The 20,433-nt window shown below is 45.4% G+C and overlaps 1 protein-coding gene across 9 annotated transcripts in view; it reads left to right on the top strand.

The window, feature by feature from the left end:
- Window positions 1-20,433, top strand: part of SMARCD3 (SWI/SNF related BAF chromatin remodeling complex subunit D3) — a 78,618-nt gene that overhangs the window by 19,866 nt on the left and 38,319 nt on the right. For 3 of the 9 annotated variants that reach the window (XM_079301203.1, XM_079301207.1, XM_079301208.1), the window contains exon 3: window positions 17,273-17,493. In XM_079301203.1, the coding sequence (XP_079157329.1) occupies window positions 17,282-17,493 (212 nt within the window). In that variant the 5' untranslated portion in view covers window positions 17,273-17,281. Of the gene's footprint in view, window positions 1-6,004; window positions 6,311-17,272; window positions 17,494-20,433 lie in introns of those variants that run through there. The other 6 variants (XM_079301204.1, XM_079301210.1, XM_079301205.1 and 3 more) reach the window with 6 other exon arrangements.

The raw sequence follows: 20,433 nt of genomic DNA, 5'->3' as shown, positions 1-20,433 counted from the left end.
GTTTGGGCCCTGCTCACAGGAGTAGGCACTGTTTGCCAGAAGGGATCTAATGACAGTGCTTGAGAAGGAGAAGCAGCCTGGTACATCAGTTCACATTCAAGAGAATGTGGAGCTGTCACTGTCAGAATGTTGTGGAAGGCAGCTGTGAGCCCAGCAAGGTTTGATAGATTTCTGCTGGTGAGAAGCCTTAATGGCACACGAGCATGTGGCCTGGGCACTGGAGGCACAGTTCTGCATGCCCTTATTCTAGCCAGGTTAACTGGGACTGGCAGGAAAGGATGGAATGATGAGAAATGGGCACAGAGTTTTAAGAATGCAAATAACAGTTTCACTTGTTCAGTCTGATGAAAGGAGGAGTGAATGTGGATGTGACAGCTATGTAGAAATGCTTCAAAGCATAAACATTAGATATAAAGGACCACTAAGGACAATGTTGATAAGAGTAAATTAAAATAGCCACATATACAAAGCCCAGAACTCAGATTTTTAGCAGCTGTCCTATAGGAATATCAAGATTTAAAGTCCTGTGCAATAAACTTGTGTCTGAAAGAGTTACATGTGACATGGTTGCTGATTGATTATACTTAGAATCAGTGAACTGTAGAATGGTTTAAGTAGGAAGGAACCAAACAGACCAGGTTGCTCCAAGCCTGTCCAGCCTGGCCTGGGACACTTGGGCATGGGGGAGCCACAGCTTTTCTGAGCCAGGGCCTCACCACCCTCACTGGGAAGAGCCAGGGGTTCCCTCAGCTCTGTTTTGTCAGTGACTGACAGCAGATTAATCTTTTAAGATGCTCTTACCAAATGCACCCCAAAGCCATTATTCTAATCACCAAATATCATGAAAATACACTTTTTGGACTAGAGGGCAGTTGGTTTGAGGGCAATTGTTGATAGATGTTTTTCTCTGCTCCCTCAGGATTACCCACCAAGAATTCCTCTATTTCCTTCACTTTTGAAAAATTCAAATCTGTATTCCCAACTGCTCTCCTTCTATGGCCAAAGTTTTACTCCTAACCTCTCATGCTTTGCAGCTGTGCTCTGGCCTTGGCTAGAGGATCAGGATTGTGGCTGTTGCTTGCAGTGCTCTGGTTCTGTGCTTAGATGTTTGAAGTGGTGCACAGCTGTTGCTGCACACTTGGTGTAAAGAGGAGTGATGAGGATGGTGATGATGGAAAAGCAGAGATAAAGGCATGGTAGAACTAGACACCATACCATGAAGTGAAACAGAATTGCGCAGAATTGGCTAAAATATTAGTATGGTCAATGATGTGGTAATTGATGACTCATTATTTTGTATCCTATAATATTACATATTCATCTTATCTATTTATCTATCTTTTAGCATCCCTGTTGTTACCTTGATTACTTTAAAAATAATCAGGAAATAAGTTTCTCTATCTGCCTCTGCACAATCATGTTTGGAGCCTTCAGAGACAGAGACAAACACTTTTCTTTGTCTTAATCTTCCTTTCCCTTTCCCTTTCCCTTTCCCTTTCCCTTTCCCTTTCCCTTTCCCTTTCCCTTTCCCTTTCCCTTTCCCTTTCCCTTTCCCTTTCCCTTTCCCTTTCCCTTTCCCTTTCCCTTTCCCTTTCCCTTTCTTTCCACTTTCCTTCCCTCCCTTGCAGATAGATTTTAGAAACAAGTTCTGGAACAAGTACTTTCTCTAACAGAGAAAGAAACCTTTGTGTTATAAAATTTCCTACAGTTTCTGTGGGAAATAAGGCAGAAGGAACCTGTGGAAATCAGCTGGTCCTTTGTTCTGCCCCAAGCCAGAATCCACACCACCTACATCCCTCTGGATAGGTGCATGTCTAACCTGGTCTTGAAATCCCTATGGCGACTGAGATTCTCATCCTTGCTGAACAAATGATACCAGAACATCTCTACTGTCATTGCTGTGCTTCTTCTTAGTACCTAACATAAATCTTCCTGGGAGAAATTCACCCCATTATTTCCTGTACTCAGTGTGTGGGGAGCAGCTCTTCCCTGTATTTGCAGCAGCCTTTTGGATACCTGATGACTATTGTTTTATCTTGTTTGGGCCTTAGAGTTCTTGTCACTCTTATGTCCTCTCCTTCACCATCCTGGTTTCTCCCACATTTCCTCTGATGCACAGAGCCCCTGACTGCAAAGGTTGCTCTGGATGAGACATTGACAATTCATACCAGGATAGAATTGCTTTGGAGGAGTTCATCAGCAATTCTGGCAAAATTTAATTTTGCAACCTTAAGGAAATGTTGAGCTGGAACAGCTTGTTCCCTGGAGAGCTCAGGGGATGGGGAGAAGGAGGAGAGATGAGAAAAGAAGAATCTGGAGTATTGCTGTCAGTGCTGATGCTGCCACCAAGGGGATGAGAGCAGTGGGGCAGCATTCCTGCAGTTGATTATCTGTTTATTGTGTGACAGTGTACTACTGTGAACTCACATCAGCTTATGATCTATCATATCCCGAGATATTTTTTATGAAAAAAACTCTCTTCAATTAGTTGTTCCCTGTCTTCTGTATAAATAGTTGTTGATTTATGTCCTTATGTGGAACTCTGCACTGTTTCTGATTGAATTGTGGTTTGAAAAAAAACAGGACATATCTCCAGGTCCTCAGGATTTTAATTTTAATAATCTCTTGTAGCAAACTTTTAACCTCTCCAAACTGTATGTTGCTGGGAAATTGAATAAGCATGTTCTCTAAGTACATTATCCATATTGTTAATGAGACTATTGAATAATTCAGAACTCAGGAACAAGTGGACATTTCTCTAGATTAAGCAGAACCTTAGTCTTGGGATATTTTCTGGTTCCAGCATGTCTTCTATGCCATATTGCATCAGTTCCAAATCTGTTGCTGAATATTTTAAGTTTCAGTGAAAGGATGACTCTGACTTTAGTGAAACTTGGATGAGGAAACCACACCTGCTTAAGGCAGTCAGCACCTTAATGTACTTCTATAATTACCTACAGATCAAAAAATCACAAGTAACAGCAAACGTGTCTCCCCTAATACAACTTGGTTCATCTCTTTTCTAATGGGGCCATGTTGGTTTAACAGCCTGAAAATCCTGAATAGCAGTGCAGAAGTTACAGCAAAGCACAGACACGGGAAGCAGGTGGGCTGGCCGTGGGGCAGGAGGTGCCAGGGAAGGAGCTGAGCCCGTGTGTGGAGTGCAAGGGGCTGGAAAGGGGCAGGGAGCGGGCAGGGAGCAGGAGCGCCCCGGTGCGTGCCCAGCCCCGAGGGGCACAGCCCGAGCCCACGCTCCGAGCACCCCGGAGCGCACACCGCTGGCATGGCATCGGCACTTTATAGAGAACATCCACAATTATCTTACACACTTCTGTGAGAAAAAAAAAAAAAAAAAAAAAAAAAAAAAAAGGTTGGGAAAACAGAAACCCAACTTAAAATAAAATTATATGCTGTTTCTCTTAATATGGGAAGTTACATTCTTGCATGGTAACCTTCACGCTTTTGTGCAAATGCCTCGCACAGTAGTTTGAAGAATCACAGGAAATGGGTTTCATTCTCAGCTAGGTGATGTTGGGCAGTCACTTCCATCCCTTTGTACAGTATTTTCCATTTGCAAAATAGAAGAGCTGCATGTTCTGATTTATTTTCTATAGTGCTTGGAGAGCTACCATCATGCTAAATAAGAGCTGAGTTTTTATTGTTACAGGGTTTTAAAACTTCTTGGTTTTTTTACATTTACTCAGTCGACAGCTGAAGCGAGACTGCCATTCCTTCATTTTCAAGTGGCTGGCCTTGGAATTTGATGTTCAAGGAAATCTGTTTTTGGATGTCTGTTGAGAACATGCAGCTAGATTAGTTGTATATTGTATGTTTTTCAGTTTAAATTAGCAGCATCCATAGCAAATGTCCCGCTGCTGGGACGGCGGCGGCGGCAGCGCCAGGCCGCGTCTGCGGCGCGGAGCAAGAGCGGGAGGCGGGCCGAGCGCATGCGCGGCCGGGGACAAAGGCCGGGGCGCGCCCGCGCGGGGGGTGAGCGCGCTCCGCCCGCGCGTCCCCGCGGCCGCGCTGACCTTCACGGGGCTGCGCCGAGCATGCGCGCGCCGCGCCGGAGCCGCGAGGCCGCGCTTCTGCTCGCCCGGCCCGGCCCTGCCCGGCCCGGCGCGGTGGATCGGCCCGGGCCGGTCTCCGCCCGCCCGCGGCGGGGCCGAGGCCGTGGCAGGCGCACGCCCTGCCCGTGCCGGGCGCGCCGTTGCCATTCGGTGCCGATGGTGCTGGCGGCGGAGCGCGGGGGGACGCGAGGGGGGCCCGCGCGCCGCGCCCGGCACCGCGGCTGCTGCAGGAGCCGCTGCTGCAGGAGCCGCTGCGGCCCGGCCTCGGTGCCCTTTCGGGCGGGGAGGGCTCCCTCGAGGGGGCAACAGCCGCCGGGGCCGGGCCGGGACCGCTGGGACCGCCGGCCGGTGCGGCACAACAGCTCGTGCGGGCTGTGAGGAAAAGGCACGGTGTCTGCCGGGAGCGGGGCACGGGCTCAGTGGTGGCAGTCAGCATTTCTCTGTGAGTCTGGGGTCTGCAACGAACATGGCAGATACCAACTGGATGCTGCCTTGCCAGTCAAGCTGGCATGTAGAATTTAGAGTCGTTTAGGTTGGAAAAAGCCCTCTAGATAAGTTAACCTGACATTATTACGCCCACCAGACACACAGCAGTTTTTTCCAGATTATATGTGTCTTTAATTCAGCTAGAACTTGAGGAATTTTTCCAGCACAGAACAAGGCAAGGCTGTGTTGGTTTGCTGGCATATTCCTTCTGAGGGGCTGAGAGGGGGAGCGGATAACCACACTCACCCTCCCTAAGTTTCTCCGATTCCTAGGGCTGTTGCCACACACTAGCACTGACATTGGAGTGACCCTAAAAATCGTGGAGGTGCCTCTTCATCCCCATGTACAGAAGAGCACGTGACCTTGATGGCTTGCCTTTCACTGCCAGTCAGTGCAGCCTCTTCTGTGCTTGTTTTTAGTATTGGATGCGGGCAGAATATTTCTTATTTGCTTCTTATCTGATTATGTTCTGTTTGCAGTCTTGCCAGAAAATTCACAGCCCGTAGACGAGAATTTGAAGCAGAGGAGTAGAATAAAGCCCTGCTGTAAGCTGGCAGCACCGCGGCTGTTGCTGCGCTGAGGGAGCCCGGGAGCATCGGCCCCTGCGAGCTGCCGGGAGGCAGAGCGGGCCCGCGGAGGAGCCGCGCTGACTGCGGAATGGCCGCCGCGCCGCCCGCGCTGACAGGGGGTGAGCTGCCGCTCTCTGCTCCCCTCCCCGCGGGCTTCGTGTTCCCAGCAGTGCCCTGGCGTATCGCACACTGTCGAGCAGGGCTTTATGTGACAAGCAGCGAGCTGCTGATGTCTTAGAGCAGCTGCGGTGTTAATAATTAGTCTGCATCTGTCAATCGCCCGGGTCTCTAGAGGATGCATAACAGTGGTGCCAGAGAATCCCGAGAGTGGTCGCTGGGGAGAGGCGGTGGGAGTGGGGGTCGGCAGCAAGCCGTGGGAGCTGTGCCGCCATGCTGCCCCCCACCCCCTCCCTCCGCTCATCTCACACGCTTTCTTTCCCCTCGCTTCCACATGTTGTCCCTCCCTGTTCCCAGCTCCGGCCTCCCGCTGCTTCTCTTGTCCAAAGGGGTTAGCTCTCGTCTCTCATGCTGGAAATGCTGCCAGCGAATGTTTCTGTGTGCTGCCTGCCAGGTCCCTCGGGAAAGGGCCTGGAAATGCAGTGCGGGAGGAGCAGTGGGAGCAGGGGAAAACCACTGCTCGCCTGCTGCATTTTCTAATGAGAAAACATCTCTGCGAAGTGCTGAGCTCTGTGTCACTGCTGAAGTTGCCCCCTCCCCCTTCCCCTTGCCCCAGAATTTCCCATCCCTGATGCAGAGGAGGAGAGGCTGCAGCGCTACCACGGAAAACTGAGATGTGTTTTTCAATTTGCCTCCTGCTTATCTCTGCTGTTTGGACAGAGAGGTTTAAAAAGCTGGATTTTCTGTCCCTGCAGAGTAAACAGACAGAGCCCGGCAGCACAAACTATTTCTGGCTTATCAGTGGAGGAATGCAGCAGCTGAGGCTGAGCATGAGTGGGCCGTCAGGAAGGCCCTGAAGGGGCCCCCTCCCCACTCCGCGCTATTAGAAGTGTGAGAGCCCAGCAGGACTCAGAGGGGAGAGTTGGAGAAAAAGGCAGAAAAGGGAAAGAAAGAGGAAGAGAGAGAGTGAGAGAGGCTGAGGAGACCCTGATGGCTACAGATGAAGTTACAGGAGGGGCTCGCAAAGCTACGAAAAGCAAACTTTTTGAGTTTCTGGTCCATGGGGTGGTGAGTCGGGAAAGTTAGTGAGCTGGCTGGCTCTGAATAGAGGGATGAGTGGAAACTGGAGGTTCTGTGCTGGGCTGGATGGGCTCCTGCAGTGTGCTCCTGGGGCGCTGGTAGCTGCCTCACCAGGAGAACACCGGGGTCTGTGGAGCCCCCAGCCTATGCACTGATTCATGGATAATACAGGCTTGTGTCTGGGGGGATGTGTGCTGTGCTTTTTGCTGTGATTCTCCATGAATGGTGAATAGCATGCTTTTCAGCCTGATCATGGTGTAGAATCTGCTCTGGATCTAACCCAAATGGGCTTGTAGGACACTTTGTTCTGTAATCAAACTTGTGTTTTGAAAAACAATTCTGACAAGAGCCTGATGAAGCCTTGGGTGCTGCCTCTGGTTCTTGTCTCCAGTCTTGGCTCGTTATGTATCCTCTGGCTACTACTTAACAGGTGACTTTCAGGGGCTTGAAGAGATTAGCTCTGCAGATCTGTAACAGTCTATGGAAACTCACCCACGAGAGTATTTCAGGGTGCCATGCTTCATTAAAGCAATCCTTCAGGTCTTTAAAAATGTTCCAGCTTTTGTTTAAGAAGCAGGTCTTCGATCTCCATTTAAGGGGAAATGCTCACCCTGTTTTGCTGCCATTGGAAACGTTCTTTAAATGACTTTAGCGTCTGAGAGCAGTCACCATTTATAACATTTGGATTTCTAGCATTGATACACGTTTAACAGAAATAAGGCAGTTAAAGGAATGCAATATTGTTTGGATACTAATAGTCCCGAGTACTTATTTCTTGAGGATTCTGGCACCTCCTGTGACACCTTTTTGAAGACCTCAGGTGGGGGCTGTTGTAAAGAGATCACAGAAACCTGTGGGGATCATGGAAGATACTGAGTAGTCTCTGTGATTCAGGCTTACTCCAGACGTGTAGGATCTTGTGTGTGTCCTTTAGATCCTGGACATGGTGGGGCTGGCAGGTCCAAGGACTTTGAGGTGGCATTCTGTGTTGGTGAGAGCTGTGAAGAGATGATGTGGTGCCAGTGTACAGGAGCAGGCTGGGCGAGATTGGTAACTGTTTGGGGCTGGTGGAGAGTGGGTATGCAGGTGGTAGCAGTGGTTTTGTTGTGGACATGTGTGTTTGCCAGGGTGGTCTGAGTTGTGATGGCTGTATCTGAGCAGAACCAGAGCCAGAATAGGAGGGCAGATGGGATGATTTTGCCTTTTCTAAAGTTTCCCTTGGCATTTGCACACCACTGCTCTTCCTTTAGTATCAAGAAGAGCAGCAAAAATAGTTATGTGAATTTGCTTATTCCACATCTAGCTGGCCTTCGTGTGAAAGCAGCACGCAGGGCTCCTAAGCCTGGGAAATTTTTAATTTATACTGGAATGCATATAGCAGAACTCATTTCCATTACTTATTTGGATGCCAGGAAAGTTTGCCTTTTCTGCCCTGGGAGTTTTGTTGCTAGTGGCATCTTACTTGAATATATGCAATAGCTTGGAATATCTGTATACATCTTCCTGCTTCTTGTTGCCAGGGCTGGGTCTTCTTGGCTGTTGTTCTGGTGCTTCTTGTATCTCCCTCTCCTTTCCTTCATTATCATCTTCTTTAGTTCTGCTTTGGTACCTGGTTTGTTCTTTCCTTTAGTTTTTTGTTCATCTCAGGTTCATTTTGATCAAAACATGGGTTGGGGTAATCACTCTCCCATTACTTAAAAAAGATGAAAATAAGTTATAACTTCATTTTATCTCTCCAGGCCCTGTATCCTGCCAAATAAGAGAATGTACCATGCCAGCCATTACCTTGAGTTTACCTAGTGCTGGCACCTCTGTTTTATTGCTACCCAAAGTGTGTCAGCACCTGAATTAATTCCTTGAAAAGTCAAGTAGCATAGCAAATTTCAGTGGAATTTCTTGGAGTCAGATTCTGCTCTGATTTCAGGGACCAATCTCTTCTTCAAATGATTATTTTTTAAAAATTCTATCTATGATAACATTTTTTAATTTGGTTATTGAAAATTATTTTCTCCTCCCCCCCACAAAAGAAAGGGGGGGGGAGAAGCAAACAGAGATAGAATGTTGTGAGAAGTCTTTTTATTTATTTTTTTTTTTTTTTTCCTTGCTTTGTTGACACAAATGGACAGGATAATTCTGCCGTATTTCCGAAGGGCAGTTAGCTCTTGGATTCACTTGATCTTTCTGGAAACCTGTGTTCCTTTGCTAAGGTCACTTTGCCCTTTGCTCTTGTGCGCCTGATCCTGCTTTTGCGCTTTTCCATATTGCCAGCTTAGATTATGTCTTCTTTCTCATTTTTCCCAGGCAGAAAGGATCCTCCTGAAAGGTGAAATCTCTTAAAGTTGAAACTCTCAAGTGGGACCCTTCATTCTCTCCTCCTTGAGACCTTGATAGTTTGTTACACCTCTGGTTAGCAGTTGGGCTTTTAGAAAGGTTAAATTTCTTTCAGTTATTTCTTTTTACTATACTTATACTCCTGTTCAGTTTCATCAGTGTCTTGCACATCATTTTTGTGGGAGGAATGTTTTTCTCCCAAAGGCTTCATCCTGTACTTGCTCTTCTCTGTTGCTTTTGTTGTTCCTCTCTTTTTGTAGCATTTGCATGGACAAATGCAGCTTTAATCCCCACATTTATGTTTATTATCTTTTTATCAATGTGTTTTCTGCTGTCCAGTAGTACATTTCAGGCAGTCTTTATGACATTTCTCTAGGTAACCAGCTGTTGCCTTATATTTTGTTGAACAAGTTACTAGTCTTGCTGCAGTTCATTCCTTCCCTCAGTTTCCTCTCTCCTCTGGTCTCTGCCATAGGCCTTTACTGCTAGCTGGATCCCTTCAATGGATCCTGCCTGTGTCTCCCTCCCCTGCTTTTTTCTTTGTTTCTTTCTCTTTTTTCTTTTTCTTGTTCAAACAGGAATCTGCCTGTTTAGTCTTGAGAAGATCTGTGTTGCTGGTCTTGTCAAAACTCTTGTGCAGACATCTATCCTCTTGTGACTTGACTGCAGGAACCTTCACTTGGTACCTTGTGCTGGCGACCTTGGCTGTGTCATCTGCACACAAGAACCTGCTGAGAGGTTCATTTTCCTCTTTTGTTGTTCTGAACTTTTTAATCTGCTCCTGTGTCCTTTTCTGTTCCCACTTTATCTTCCAAAGCTAATCTTCTTGCCTTTTCTCCACCAGATACCCCTATAAAAGTCTATGTGCCTTTCTTAACTGTGGAGTCATAGCTGTATTTACAATGTACTTGCTGTCAGTTCAAATCACCTTCTTTTCCCCATAGTGATCTTGGTCTTTGTCCTCTTTGCTATGCTTAGGATGCTCTCTGTGGCAATATAAGTCCTTATCCATATTTATTTTCTGCTAATACATGTTATTTCATAGTTCCTGCTAATCTGTACAGTTTAATATTAGTTACACTCTGAGATTGCTAATTCATGCAAACTTGTGTATCGCTGATGTGACTCCTTTGCTTATCCTCTGTCCTCTTTTTGTTTGGCTATCTACCTCTCAAATTTGGTCATAGGATTTTATGGTAAATACATAAACTGTCTTATATGAAATGGCATTTACAGCAGGAAAGAAGAGTATCAGAGTATGCCAGTATGGTAACAAATATTTAATATATATGATAAATAACTTGTCAGTGTTAGAACAGACTGAACAACAGGTCTGATGGGTATGGAGGATCTATAACAGATTTATCAGTGATTTGGAAAAAGGGGTAAACAATGAGTTTCATAAATGAGTTTTTCATCTCCTGATACATTGTGGATTTAAATGAAATGTCACCATTCAGGAGGATGACTTGGATGTTCTGTGAGCTGCCTAGTGTCTAACTAGTAAGAAATCACGTAAACTGTTAGCCTGATTGGGAAGTGGGGCAAGGAATAATGCAGAAGCATTAATTCATGGCAATGGAATTGTAAACCCATGGCATATACTTAAAGAATGTTTTTGTGGTTTTGGTAATCTGTATGACTGACAAGCCAAAAGACTGAGAACTTGGAGGGCAGTACTGGTGGGAGACCTCTGAAGGCTTCATCAGTAAGGGAATAGGGGTATTTTTGGTTTTATTTATAATATCTAAGTATAGAGACTGATTACTCTGTCATTGGAGGTTCTTAGGTACTGGTTAGAGAAGTAGCATCTATCAAAGATGATGGAGATATTGGTGATACTTCTTTGAGATGAGGAAGAACTGCATGACCTCAAGGACTCACATTTCAGTATATTATAAAAATGATGGAGGTTTTATTAGAAGAAGAACTAAAGATATTTTCTCAAAATTGAATGGTGGTCTGTTTTAGTTTTTGAATAAAAGTGACTGTCTCTCCCAGTCAGTCACAAGGTTGTAAAGATCATCACTGGCAATAGTGAGGTAAAGAGAGTATGTGTGAAAACAGTGGAGCTTTGCCAATGAAAAATATCCTGCTAATTTTTCTTTTGTGATGGGTGTAGATACTGTCTTGTCAGAGCATGAGCCAGCTGACACTGGAGTGGCTGGAAGAGAGCCTCATGAGCTCTTTGTTTTGGACGTTGTACCACAGAGCTCCCTGCATGGTTCTGCAAGGGCATCCTTGGGGAGCAGGGCCTGGAATGGAGGCACTGGTTTGCTGGGGGCATGTTCCCTGTCGTGGTAAACAAGGAGGCATTTGGAGTGACTAAGGCAGCCTGAAGGAATCAAGGGACCTTACAGCAGGGAATTTGTTTGGGAAGGTAGTTGCAAGGAACAGCTACAGTGAAAATCTTGTGCAACGTTCAACTGTGTGAGCAAGCTGCTGGTAGATGCTGAAGGTTTGTCCTTTTCCAGCCATGGACTGGTTTCAGGCTGTGAAATAGAGAAAGGTTCATAAATAATGAAGAAAATAAAATCATATTGATGCTAGTCAAGGCTTTAATTGTGATCAGTGTGATTTTGTGCAACATGGGCTTGTTAAACAAATTTAAGTTGCTGTTTGAGAAAACTTGGATTTGCTGATGCATGTAGGTGTGTGGATAAAATGTATCTGTGAGATGTTTGAATTGCTCTTTTCTTTCTAAAAAAAACCAACCAACCAAACCTCAACTATAGGAATATAAAAATAGTCAGGATTGCTTAGTTCAGTGTCCCGTGCAGAATGGGGGCAGTGGAAGGCAGCATGGAAGTACAGGAGCAAGGCATAGCCTTAGTGATCCTTCATAAGAATACTCTGATTTGGAGCTTTCTGACCCAAAGCTGCCCTCTGTGTAGTGCCTCTATGTGGATTTTATTTATGGAGGTTAGTCTATTGATGTCTTCCTGAACTCTTCTAAACCTCTAGCAGTCAGTGTTTTGTGTCAGGAATTTTTTCAGCTTACCTTGCATAAGGAATTATCTGATCCTGCCAACTGTTTTTTAATTATTGTAATGGAAGAGACAATGAACTCTTGACCAGCTTCTTCTCTCTCCGTGCTAGTCATGGTGCTGCTGAGCTCTGTTGTTCCTCTCCTTCCCAAAGCCATCCTTTTCAAGAGGCACATTCTGGTAGCTCTTCATACAAAATCCCTTCCGTACATTTGATCACAGCAGTGGTATGATCTGATGTCTTAAAGCTGGTGGAACTCAAAGCTGGCCTGTAAGGTTTATTTGTTTTAATTCCAAAGACTTTTTTGGGGTTTTTGTTTGTTTGTTTTGTTTGGGGATTTTTTTGGTTTTTTTTTTTTGGTCTGTTTTGTTTTTTGGTTTTTTTTTGGTTGCATCCAAGTGTTCCACTGAGCTTGGTGGCAGATTGTTCTGAGCTGTGAACAGACACACATGAAATAGAACTGAGCTTCATTTCACGTTCCAATTCACAGTTCTGCAAATGGGATGTTTTCTCAGTTAAAGACTTCTGGATTGTTGTGGATGTTATATTAAAATGCATGGTACCTGGAAAACTTGGACTTACAGACTGCGAGCTTCTGGGAGATGGTGGAAGGTGAATATGGCAGGAAGCAAGAATTGTGATACTGATGTTTCATCTTACTAAGCCTCTAAAAGATTCATAGACATTGAAAATGGGAACTCGTGAAGTAACATCTATAATTGTAAGGAGGAGAGAAGCCTTGTACCAGTTTTATTTGTTGTACTTCTAAGAATCCATTTTGAAACAACACATCCAGTTGGGAAACCGTTTGTGCAGTCAGAAACTTGTTGCCATCACACAGTATCAATATAGTGTAAATATCTTAAGGGTTCCAGGTACTTCTAGTTACTCATTCTTACTTCAGACAGCATCAGGTATCTCATCTTGCTTGTGTTTATGCCCTATAGAAACCATAGAATTGGAAGGGTTTAGAATAGAATAGGTTTGGATTGGAAGGGACCTTAAAGATCATCTTGTCTCACCCCTCTGCCATGAGCAGGGACACCTTCCACTAGACCAGATTACTCCAAGCTCCATCCAGCCTGGCTTTGAGCACTTCCAGGGATAAGGCAGCTACAACCTGGGCCTCATGACCCTCATAAGTAAAGAATTTTCTTCTAGTCTAGATCTACTGTCTGTCAGTGTGAAGCCCCTCTCTCTTGTTCTGCCACTCCAGGCCCTTGTAAAGTCTCTTTCCATCTTTGTTGGAGGCTCCTTTTAGTTAATAAATGTGCTGTTTGTATACTTGGTGGTGGTGGTGATTTTCAGTCTGTCATTGTCTCTGTTGGCAGGAAGCTGGTGGCTGTTCCTCACGAGCCAGCCCTGAGAGCCTCCTGTGTGGTGCTGAGGTGGATGGAGTCTGTCAGGACAGGAGGTTGCTGTAAGTGCAGCTCAGCACTCAGCTGCAATGCAGCAACTCCTGGCTCTCTGTTCAGTCTCTTTCTAAGTCCTCTTGTGGGTGTGTTTGCTTTTCTTTTCTTGATGCTTCCTTTTACTTTCACCTGTCAGTTCCCAGGTTATTTTCTTCTTACTGGTATGTCCAGACAGGACTCCTTTTTTCTGCTTCTGTGTTTTGACTGCTGTGATACACATCCCCTGACAAAAGACTCCACGGTAGAAGAGTGTGGAAAAGCAGTGCTCCAATGTTGTGTTGTTACTGCTGTCTGACAGAAGTTCACTCAAGGATGACAAAGAGGACAGAGGCAGAGCTCTGCAGTGGCAGGAGGTTCCAGCAAGGAGGGCAGCAGACAAGGCAGAGGTGGCTCTGGAGGCTGGTCAGCGGGAGGCACTGGGCTGTGCAGCAGGTCTGGGGTGCTGTTGTGCTGCCTGCCCTGCTCACGCTGGAGCAGCTGCCCAGAGCAGTGCAGGGCTGTGCACACTGCACGGGAGCCACCAGAGCTGGCACCAGGACACGTGCCTGGAGCAGTGCTCGTGCCTTTGTGCACTCTGCTGCCTTTGCCTTGCTGCTGTGCCTCACCTCTGCTCTGCTCTCTGCTGCACTTGCTTTGAGCTGTGAGTGCTCCCTTCAGCTGGGGACAGGCTGGCTCCTCCTCATTTGCTATGGCCCACAGTGGTTTTGCCCTCTGTCCTGTGAGGTGTTTGTGCAGATTCATACATGTAAATTGAATCAATTAAGGAAAAAAGGAGGTGGAGCTGTGGGTACAGAGATGGGTCAGGGGTAGGGATGTCAGGTAGACGATTTCCTAGGAAGGAGGATGTGTCAGTGCTGTTTTGCACTGTGGCATTTCCTGTGGATGCTTCTTGTTTAAGACAGATACCATCCTGCTGAGGAAGAGGGGGAGAGGCAGCTACTACCCTGTAGATAGATGCACCTTCAAGATCTCTTTCAAAAGCCGTAATGATATTGGAATATTTTTTAGTATGAAAGCTTTTTTTTTTAAATGTGAAAAATGTGATGTATTGTCCCCCACTGTCTTGTCTCACTCATGTTTGAGAGCAAAATAAGCTTTTAGATAAGGTGAGATACTGCTTGTATGTTCTTCTTTTATAAAAACTTTAAATTCATAATACATGTATCTTGGGAGTCTGATGGGCTTGCAGCAGGAAGACAGTTGCACAGTTGTGTAGTGTGTAATATTTTATCTATGAGTGATATCAGAGGTGGGAACATGAGAACAGAGGCGAAGGAATGAGGCAGTCAAGGGCTGAGATCGAATATGCTTTTGCTAGAGCTGCTTCTCTTATGTTTGTTCTTTCTCTATGTTTCTCTGCTCTAGTGCTTAACAAAGGAAACTGGAGGAAGTTCAAAGACATAAGACCAAGACTGAGAGTAGATTTAGCTTGGACACCTTGTTCTTGAAGCCCTTGTTGTCCTTTAGAGCAGCACCAAAATGGGCCTTCATTTTTTTCCATTGGCCCGTCAGTGTCCGTGAGATGGCCGTGCTCGGGGTCGGGCTGCTCTGCACCACTGTCAGATGTCCCCAGCTGACTGACGGGCAGCAGCTGGCCCACAGCTCTGCCCCTTGCTGGAAGGAGGCCACAACGTGTGGCTTGACAGATGACAGATCCTCAATGCAGGCTCGAGAGAGAAGCATTTTCTGGGCTGTTTCTTTCTGTTGACTCTGCCTGGGTCAGAGGGTGGGGGCACATACACAGGGAACAGAGAGCACTGTTCCCTTCCAGCTGTTCTCAGGGCTCCAGGCTCATGGCAGAAGACTTCTGGAGCTTTGCACAAAGCTGTGGTTTGGTCTGTCAGCTGCTTGCTGCCCTCTCCATAGCCATGCCTGCCATTGCCTTCTTATGCTGACACTTGCTGAATTCACCTGCTTGGATTCCTGTGCTGGTGACTCTCCTGCCTCCTGCCTCTCTGTCCCTACCAGTTATAGCCCATATTGGTTCTTGGCTGATCATCCGTTCCCCTCCTTTTTCCAGTTCCCTTTATAGATACAAGTGTAAGGAGTATCTACGACTTGTGATGATCAAGGAGGCACTGAGCTGGGGCTTTGGGAGCTGTAATGGATTTGAGTGGTTAATTTCGAGATCTGGGTCCAAATTATTTTTAGAATTATGTTTTATTGTAATACATGGCTATATATTTAGAAACCATAGAAATTATGAGATAAAGATGAAGTAAACTTTAAAAAATAATTATATATGTTGACTGTGTACTAAATATTTTCTTCTCACCCCCAGTGGACTGGCTTGCATACCCTCAGGGCTGCATGCATCTTGGGGGTTTGGTACTGTATTTCTCCCAAGTACTTTCTCAGTCTGCAGCTGCTGAGCCAAGTATGTCTCCCATGTTGTTAGCACCCCTTTGAAGAGGGTTCCACAGGCCGATACCCATGGTGTGACAAACTCACCCCTCCAGTGGTCTGTGAGACTGACCCCTGTGCTGATGGCCAGGGTTCACTATTCTAGCAGGGGCAGTGAACAGTCAATACCCGACTGTCCTCCCCAGACACATGTGTAGAGCTCTGGCAAATGCCCCTTTAGATTGCTTTGGATCACCTCTTTCCAGATGAAAAGTCGCAATATACTTACCTTTACTTCCATGGATGCACTTCCATATGTTAAGAATTTCTGTGTCATTCTTGTCCTTGTTTCAGCTCTGCCCTGCCATCATTGAGCTGCTGGAGCCAGAGCTGCACACAGACCTTCACTTATGGGCACATCATGGTCATGGCACACTGATACCCTCTGTTCCCTCCACTCTTATTTCTCATTTCTTTATGACTTTTTTCTTATCTCTAGTAACCACCAAACTGATATTTTTCTGGAAGTGTCTTTTTAAACAAGATTTGGTTCTGCTTGAGAACAGTCAGCTCAGGACCCATCACCTAGTGGTTCTTGGATTTTTTTTCCCCTTCTGTAATTCAGTTCAATACGTATTGAACTACATTTGTATCTTCCTTTTAAGTGTTCATTCTCTCTCATAAAGTCCTTCTGCAGTTCTTGAAGCTGGCCTTCATCCTTGCCAGCGAGAATAACAGCATTTCCAACAAACTTTCTTACTTCCTTGCTTTTTTCCCTGGCTTTTTTGCTTCCTTTTTCCCCCAGGTTGTTTTAAATGTGCCAAAAAGGAGAAGTCCGAGCAGAATTTTACATTTACCTTTCTTTTATTTTAAGAATCAATTTCCCTAATTTCTATCCCTTAATCAATTGTTTATCCATAATGGATGCCATTGCATCTTGGTTTCCTTAAAAGACTTTGTAGAGGGACTTGGTTTTCAAAGGCCTTTTTTTGCATGGTTATTCTCATCCTGGTTCAAATGCCTAGAGAGTGTGTGTGTGGCTGTATTTTTGCATAACATGTTGATAATTCTCAGTATGAGACTAAGTTCATCTCTCTGTTTTGAATTACATTTTACAGGCAGTAATTATTTTATTGGTGGTTTTCTTGATGACCATAAACTTTTAGAATTCAGAATTGGGTTTACTGTGTGTCTCATGCAGCATTAAGCTTTTGATTTGAACCTCTGTCTCTTAAGAGCATGCAGAAGTCAGTATAAATGCCAGGGCTTTAGAATCCCTACAGGGACTGGTGAAAAACTACCACATAAATTTGTTTTTAAAAAAATTTATTTATTTTAAAGGCTTGGTCAGAGACATGACCTTTTTCTTAAAGGATTTGTGTTGCATTATGAGCTTACACTGCTCTCTGGTGTAGGCGAAGCAGAAGGCTCTTAATGGGCAGTGCTTCTCCTGTGTTTTGCCTGTGCTGGTTTGTGTCTGGCAGCTGATGAGAGCTGCCTGCTGGGCAGTGCACTGCAGTGGGAGCAGTGCAGCTCTGAGCAGCCCAGGAGCTGCACCAGTTTGGGCTGCTCTCCTCGGGCTGAAGGCAGAGCTCCCAGCTGGGACCTGCTCTGGATATGCTGCTGACCACTCAGTTTTCCCAAGCCTAATATTTGGCCTCCTTGTTTCCTGCCTGCTTTATCCCTGAATGCCTCTTCATGCCATCTATGATACACCAGTCACAGAGCTGGTGTACTTTGTGTTGCTGCTTAGTGCTTCCAGGATGGTCAAAACGGGGAACCTGTTGAGGCCAGTGTTGCATGATGTACAAATGTCTTGGCAGCTGCAGAAGCAGGAACCAAACTGGTTTTTCTTTCTGTTTGGCTTTTCCTCCAGCGCCCTGGGATGCCATCAGGAGCTCGAATGCCCCATCAGGGGGCTCCCATGGGTCCTCCAGGCCCCCAGTACGTTGGAAGCCCCTCTGTGCGACCTGGGATGCCCCAGACTGTGATGGAAACGACAAGAAAACGTGCTGCACCACAGCAGGTGCAGCAGCAGCAGGTGCAGCAGCAGGTGCAGCAGCAGCAGCAGCAAGCCACTCAGAACCGAGCTAGGAGGTGAGTGTTCTGGAAAGAAAACACAGCAGGGCCATTTGGGGAAGAAAAGGTGGTGCTGTTTAGTGGTAGGTAAGACCTTTAAGATCAAATGAGACAGAAGATCTATGTATTGTCAGTTTTTTTAAGCAGGAAAAACATTGGTAAAATTTACTCTTTTTTTTTGTTTGTGAATGGTCTTGAACAAATCAACCTTTAATAATGTCTGATTTTGAAGTTGCTCTGCTTTTACTTCGCAGATTCATTAGGCCATAAATCTGTCAAGTATGTTTAGCCTTTAGAATTAATGAACTGTTCTCTTCTAATATAGTACAATTATCATATTATTTGTTGCCTCTTCTGCATAATTGCTCTGATTTCAAACTGGCTAACATAGTAGTTTGTAAATGACACAAGTGGAAAAAACCTTGGTTTGTCATGTGAATGCTTGTACTGTGGTCACTCAGAAGCTTGACCATAAAACTTGCAGTTGTCCCAAGTGTTTTTACATATAGAGTAACTAAATATGCACTAAATAATTTAATAAAATTAGAGGGATTTCTATAAGAAACTTTCATTTGGAAATATGCTCACCTTACGCATTGCTGAATACATTCTTTCAAATAAGTTAACTAATTTCTTTTTGCAGTATATTAGATCTCATCAGTCTTGAGTGTTGAGTGTGATCCACACACTCATAGGGTGCAGTCATCTCTGTGGGCTACCTTTCACAAAATCATTATAGATGTATATAGAGCTTCAGGCAGTATTCTAGTGGTGTCAGGGAATCCAGCTGCAGCTAAAACACGACTCTCTAAGCTCAGTTCTTCAGGAGCCCTGCTCTGTCCAGGTTATATACCTTGGATCAGCAAGCCAGATTTGGGAATCCTTGTGTCTGGGATGCATCTGGAAAGGACACTGATCTTGACAGTATTAATATATGACAATTGAAAAAGGTTGAACAGAAGGAATGTGTGGGAGTGCAGCACGTGAGCACAAGCAGTGCATGTGCAAGTTGGAGGCCTTATCCAGCACCAGCCAGCATGCACATCCAGGAGGTTCTCCAGGGAACTGCACAAAATAATGACCAGTCTTCAGGTATTAGGGTGGATATAACCTGAAAAATTGCCCCTGCTGAATAATTAAGGTAAACTTCAGTCACTAACTAGTTTCCAGGGAGCATTAAAGTGCAGTATTTGCTAAAAGTTGGTGGCTTGACTCACAGAAAAAATGCCCTTCCCCTCTTAACTTCAGTGTTTCTAGTTTGGGACCCAGCAGTAATCTCTACTGCCTTGAGCCCAGTTCACACCAGTGCTCTCTGGGTTCTCAGAGAGTTTCTCTGTTTCTTCTGCCATGCCTTCCCTTCAGATAATGTGTTGAATGTTTTCCTTTTTTTTCATTTCCACCTCCCAGTCATTTCTCATTCTGTTTTTTCAGGCACACTTTTCAGCACCTTGGGTCCAGTTAGTAGGGGGGGGGCAGTAAATGAGTTCCATGTTTTCTAGCACAGGCCAAGAAAGTTGCACTTGTCCTTTCTTGGCAGGTTTGGTGGAAACAAAAATCTAATTTTGTAAAAAGCTATTGAAGAAGTATTTGAGATTCACATTGTTTGGGGATGTTGTTTTATTTTTTTCTTGCTTTTTATTTGCAAGCCTATGGGGTTGTTGCAGGTACATGCATATCCCAGTCCCTTTGGGGGGCTGGGGCTTGCTCAGCCTTTTCTTCCAGATTCTGTTCAGTGTTTCAGTGCAGATTTGATTTTGTGAGCTGTGGAAGGTACTGGAGTTTCACACTGTGTTGCATTCCATTCTCTTTATTCCTACACTTATAAAAAAGGACATTGTTCACCTATTAAGTTGGGTGTAACTGAATTTTCTGCCCTCTGTACCTCCAGGCACAGAGTTCCTCATCCTTGGCTTATGTGGGGATGGGGAAGAGTCTGATATTTCAGCCCTGGTTTATTATCAACAAACAAAGGAAGAGCATATGCCACACCAGTGTGCATGGAAACAGCTTTTATGTGGACATGGCTGATGATATTCTTCCAGTCTGGAAGTAAGGCGGGGTGTCCTTGTGACATGACAGAGTGGCAGCAGGTGGTTTGCTTTCTCCCATTTGTCTGTCACAGATGGAGTGATTCATCTCCTGCTGAAGATAAAGGCCTCACAAATTAAAGAGATGAAGAATAGGACCTCTTGGTCCTGTTAGAGAAAGCTGGGTGACAGGTTTGGTGGGAATGAACAGTTCTTAGAATCTGAAGACTGTCTTCCTGACAGTACTATTTCTCAGGCACGTACACATTTGTGTTTATGTACATGAGTACAAGTGTGTTTTTAAAAGCAGAGCTATAGAAATGTGCCTATGCCTGGGTATGGACACAGTATGTATTCACACTGCAGGCACACATACATCTTCCCACGTGTGCTCATAAAGATTAAGAAATGTGGAAATGTAAGGTCTTTTCCCTTTGTCCATGCAAATATGTTACAGTAAGAAAAAGTGTGTATGTAGGTGAGGAAGGAGGAGTGTGCATATGTGTGTGTTTTCATGCATCATATGAAATGCACACATACATATGGGCACGACTGAAGACAAGCGTGTTGTCTATTGACAAGTTGCCGTGCTGCTTGCAGGTGCTGGCCATGCCCGCGCACGGGTGTGGCCATGCCCACCACACCTGACACTGTCCCCTGCACGCTCCTCTGCCCCTAGAGCAGTGTGTGCACATGCACTTGCGTGCGCTGCCACCCTGCACCACAGACGCTGCGATCAAAGAACTTAGAGACTTCTTTCCAGGATGCATAACAGACAGCCCTGATTTATTCTTACCTAACTGCCTCCCCAGGCTGCTGAGAGAAGGGGTGCGAGGTCCTGGGCATGGGTGAGACCCTTTTGCTGATGCATGAACAGCTGTGCACCAGCATGTGGAGATGTCAGGATAATTTAGCAGGTGGCCTCGTTACT

This window comes from Erithacus rubecula, assembly GCF_903797595.1.
Source record: "Erithacus rubecula genome assembly, chromosome: 3".
Lineage (NCBI taxonomy): Eukaryota > Metazoa > Chordata > Aves > Passeriformes > Muscicapidae > Erithacus > Erithacus rubecula.
The sequence above is the reverse complement of the archived record's forward strand: the minus strand, read 5'-3'. Positions and strand labels throughout refer to the sequence as shown.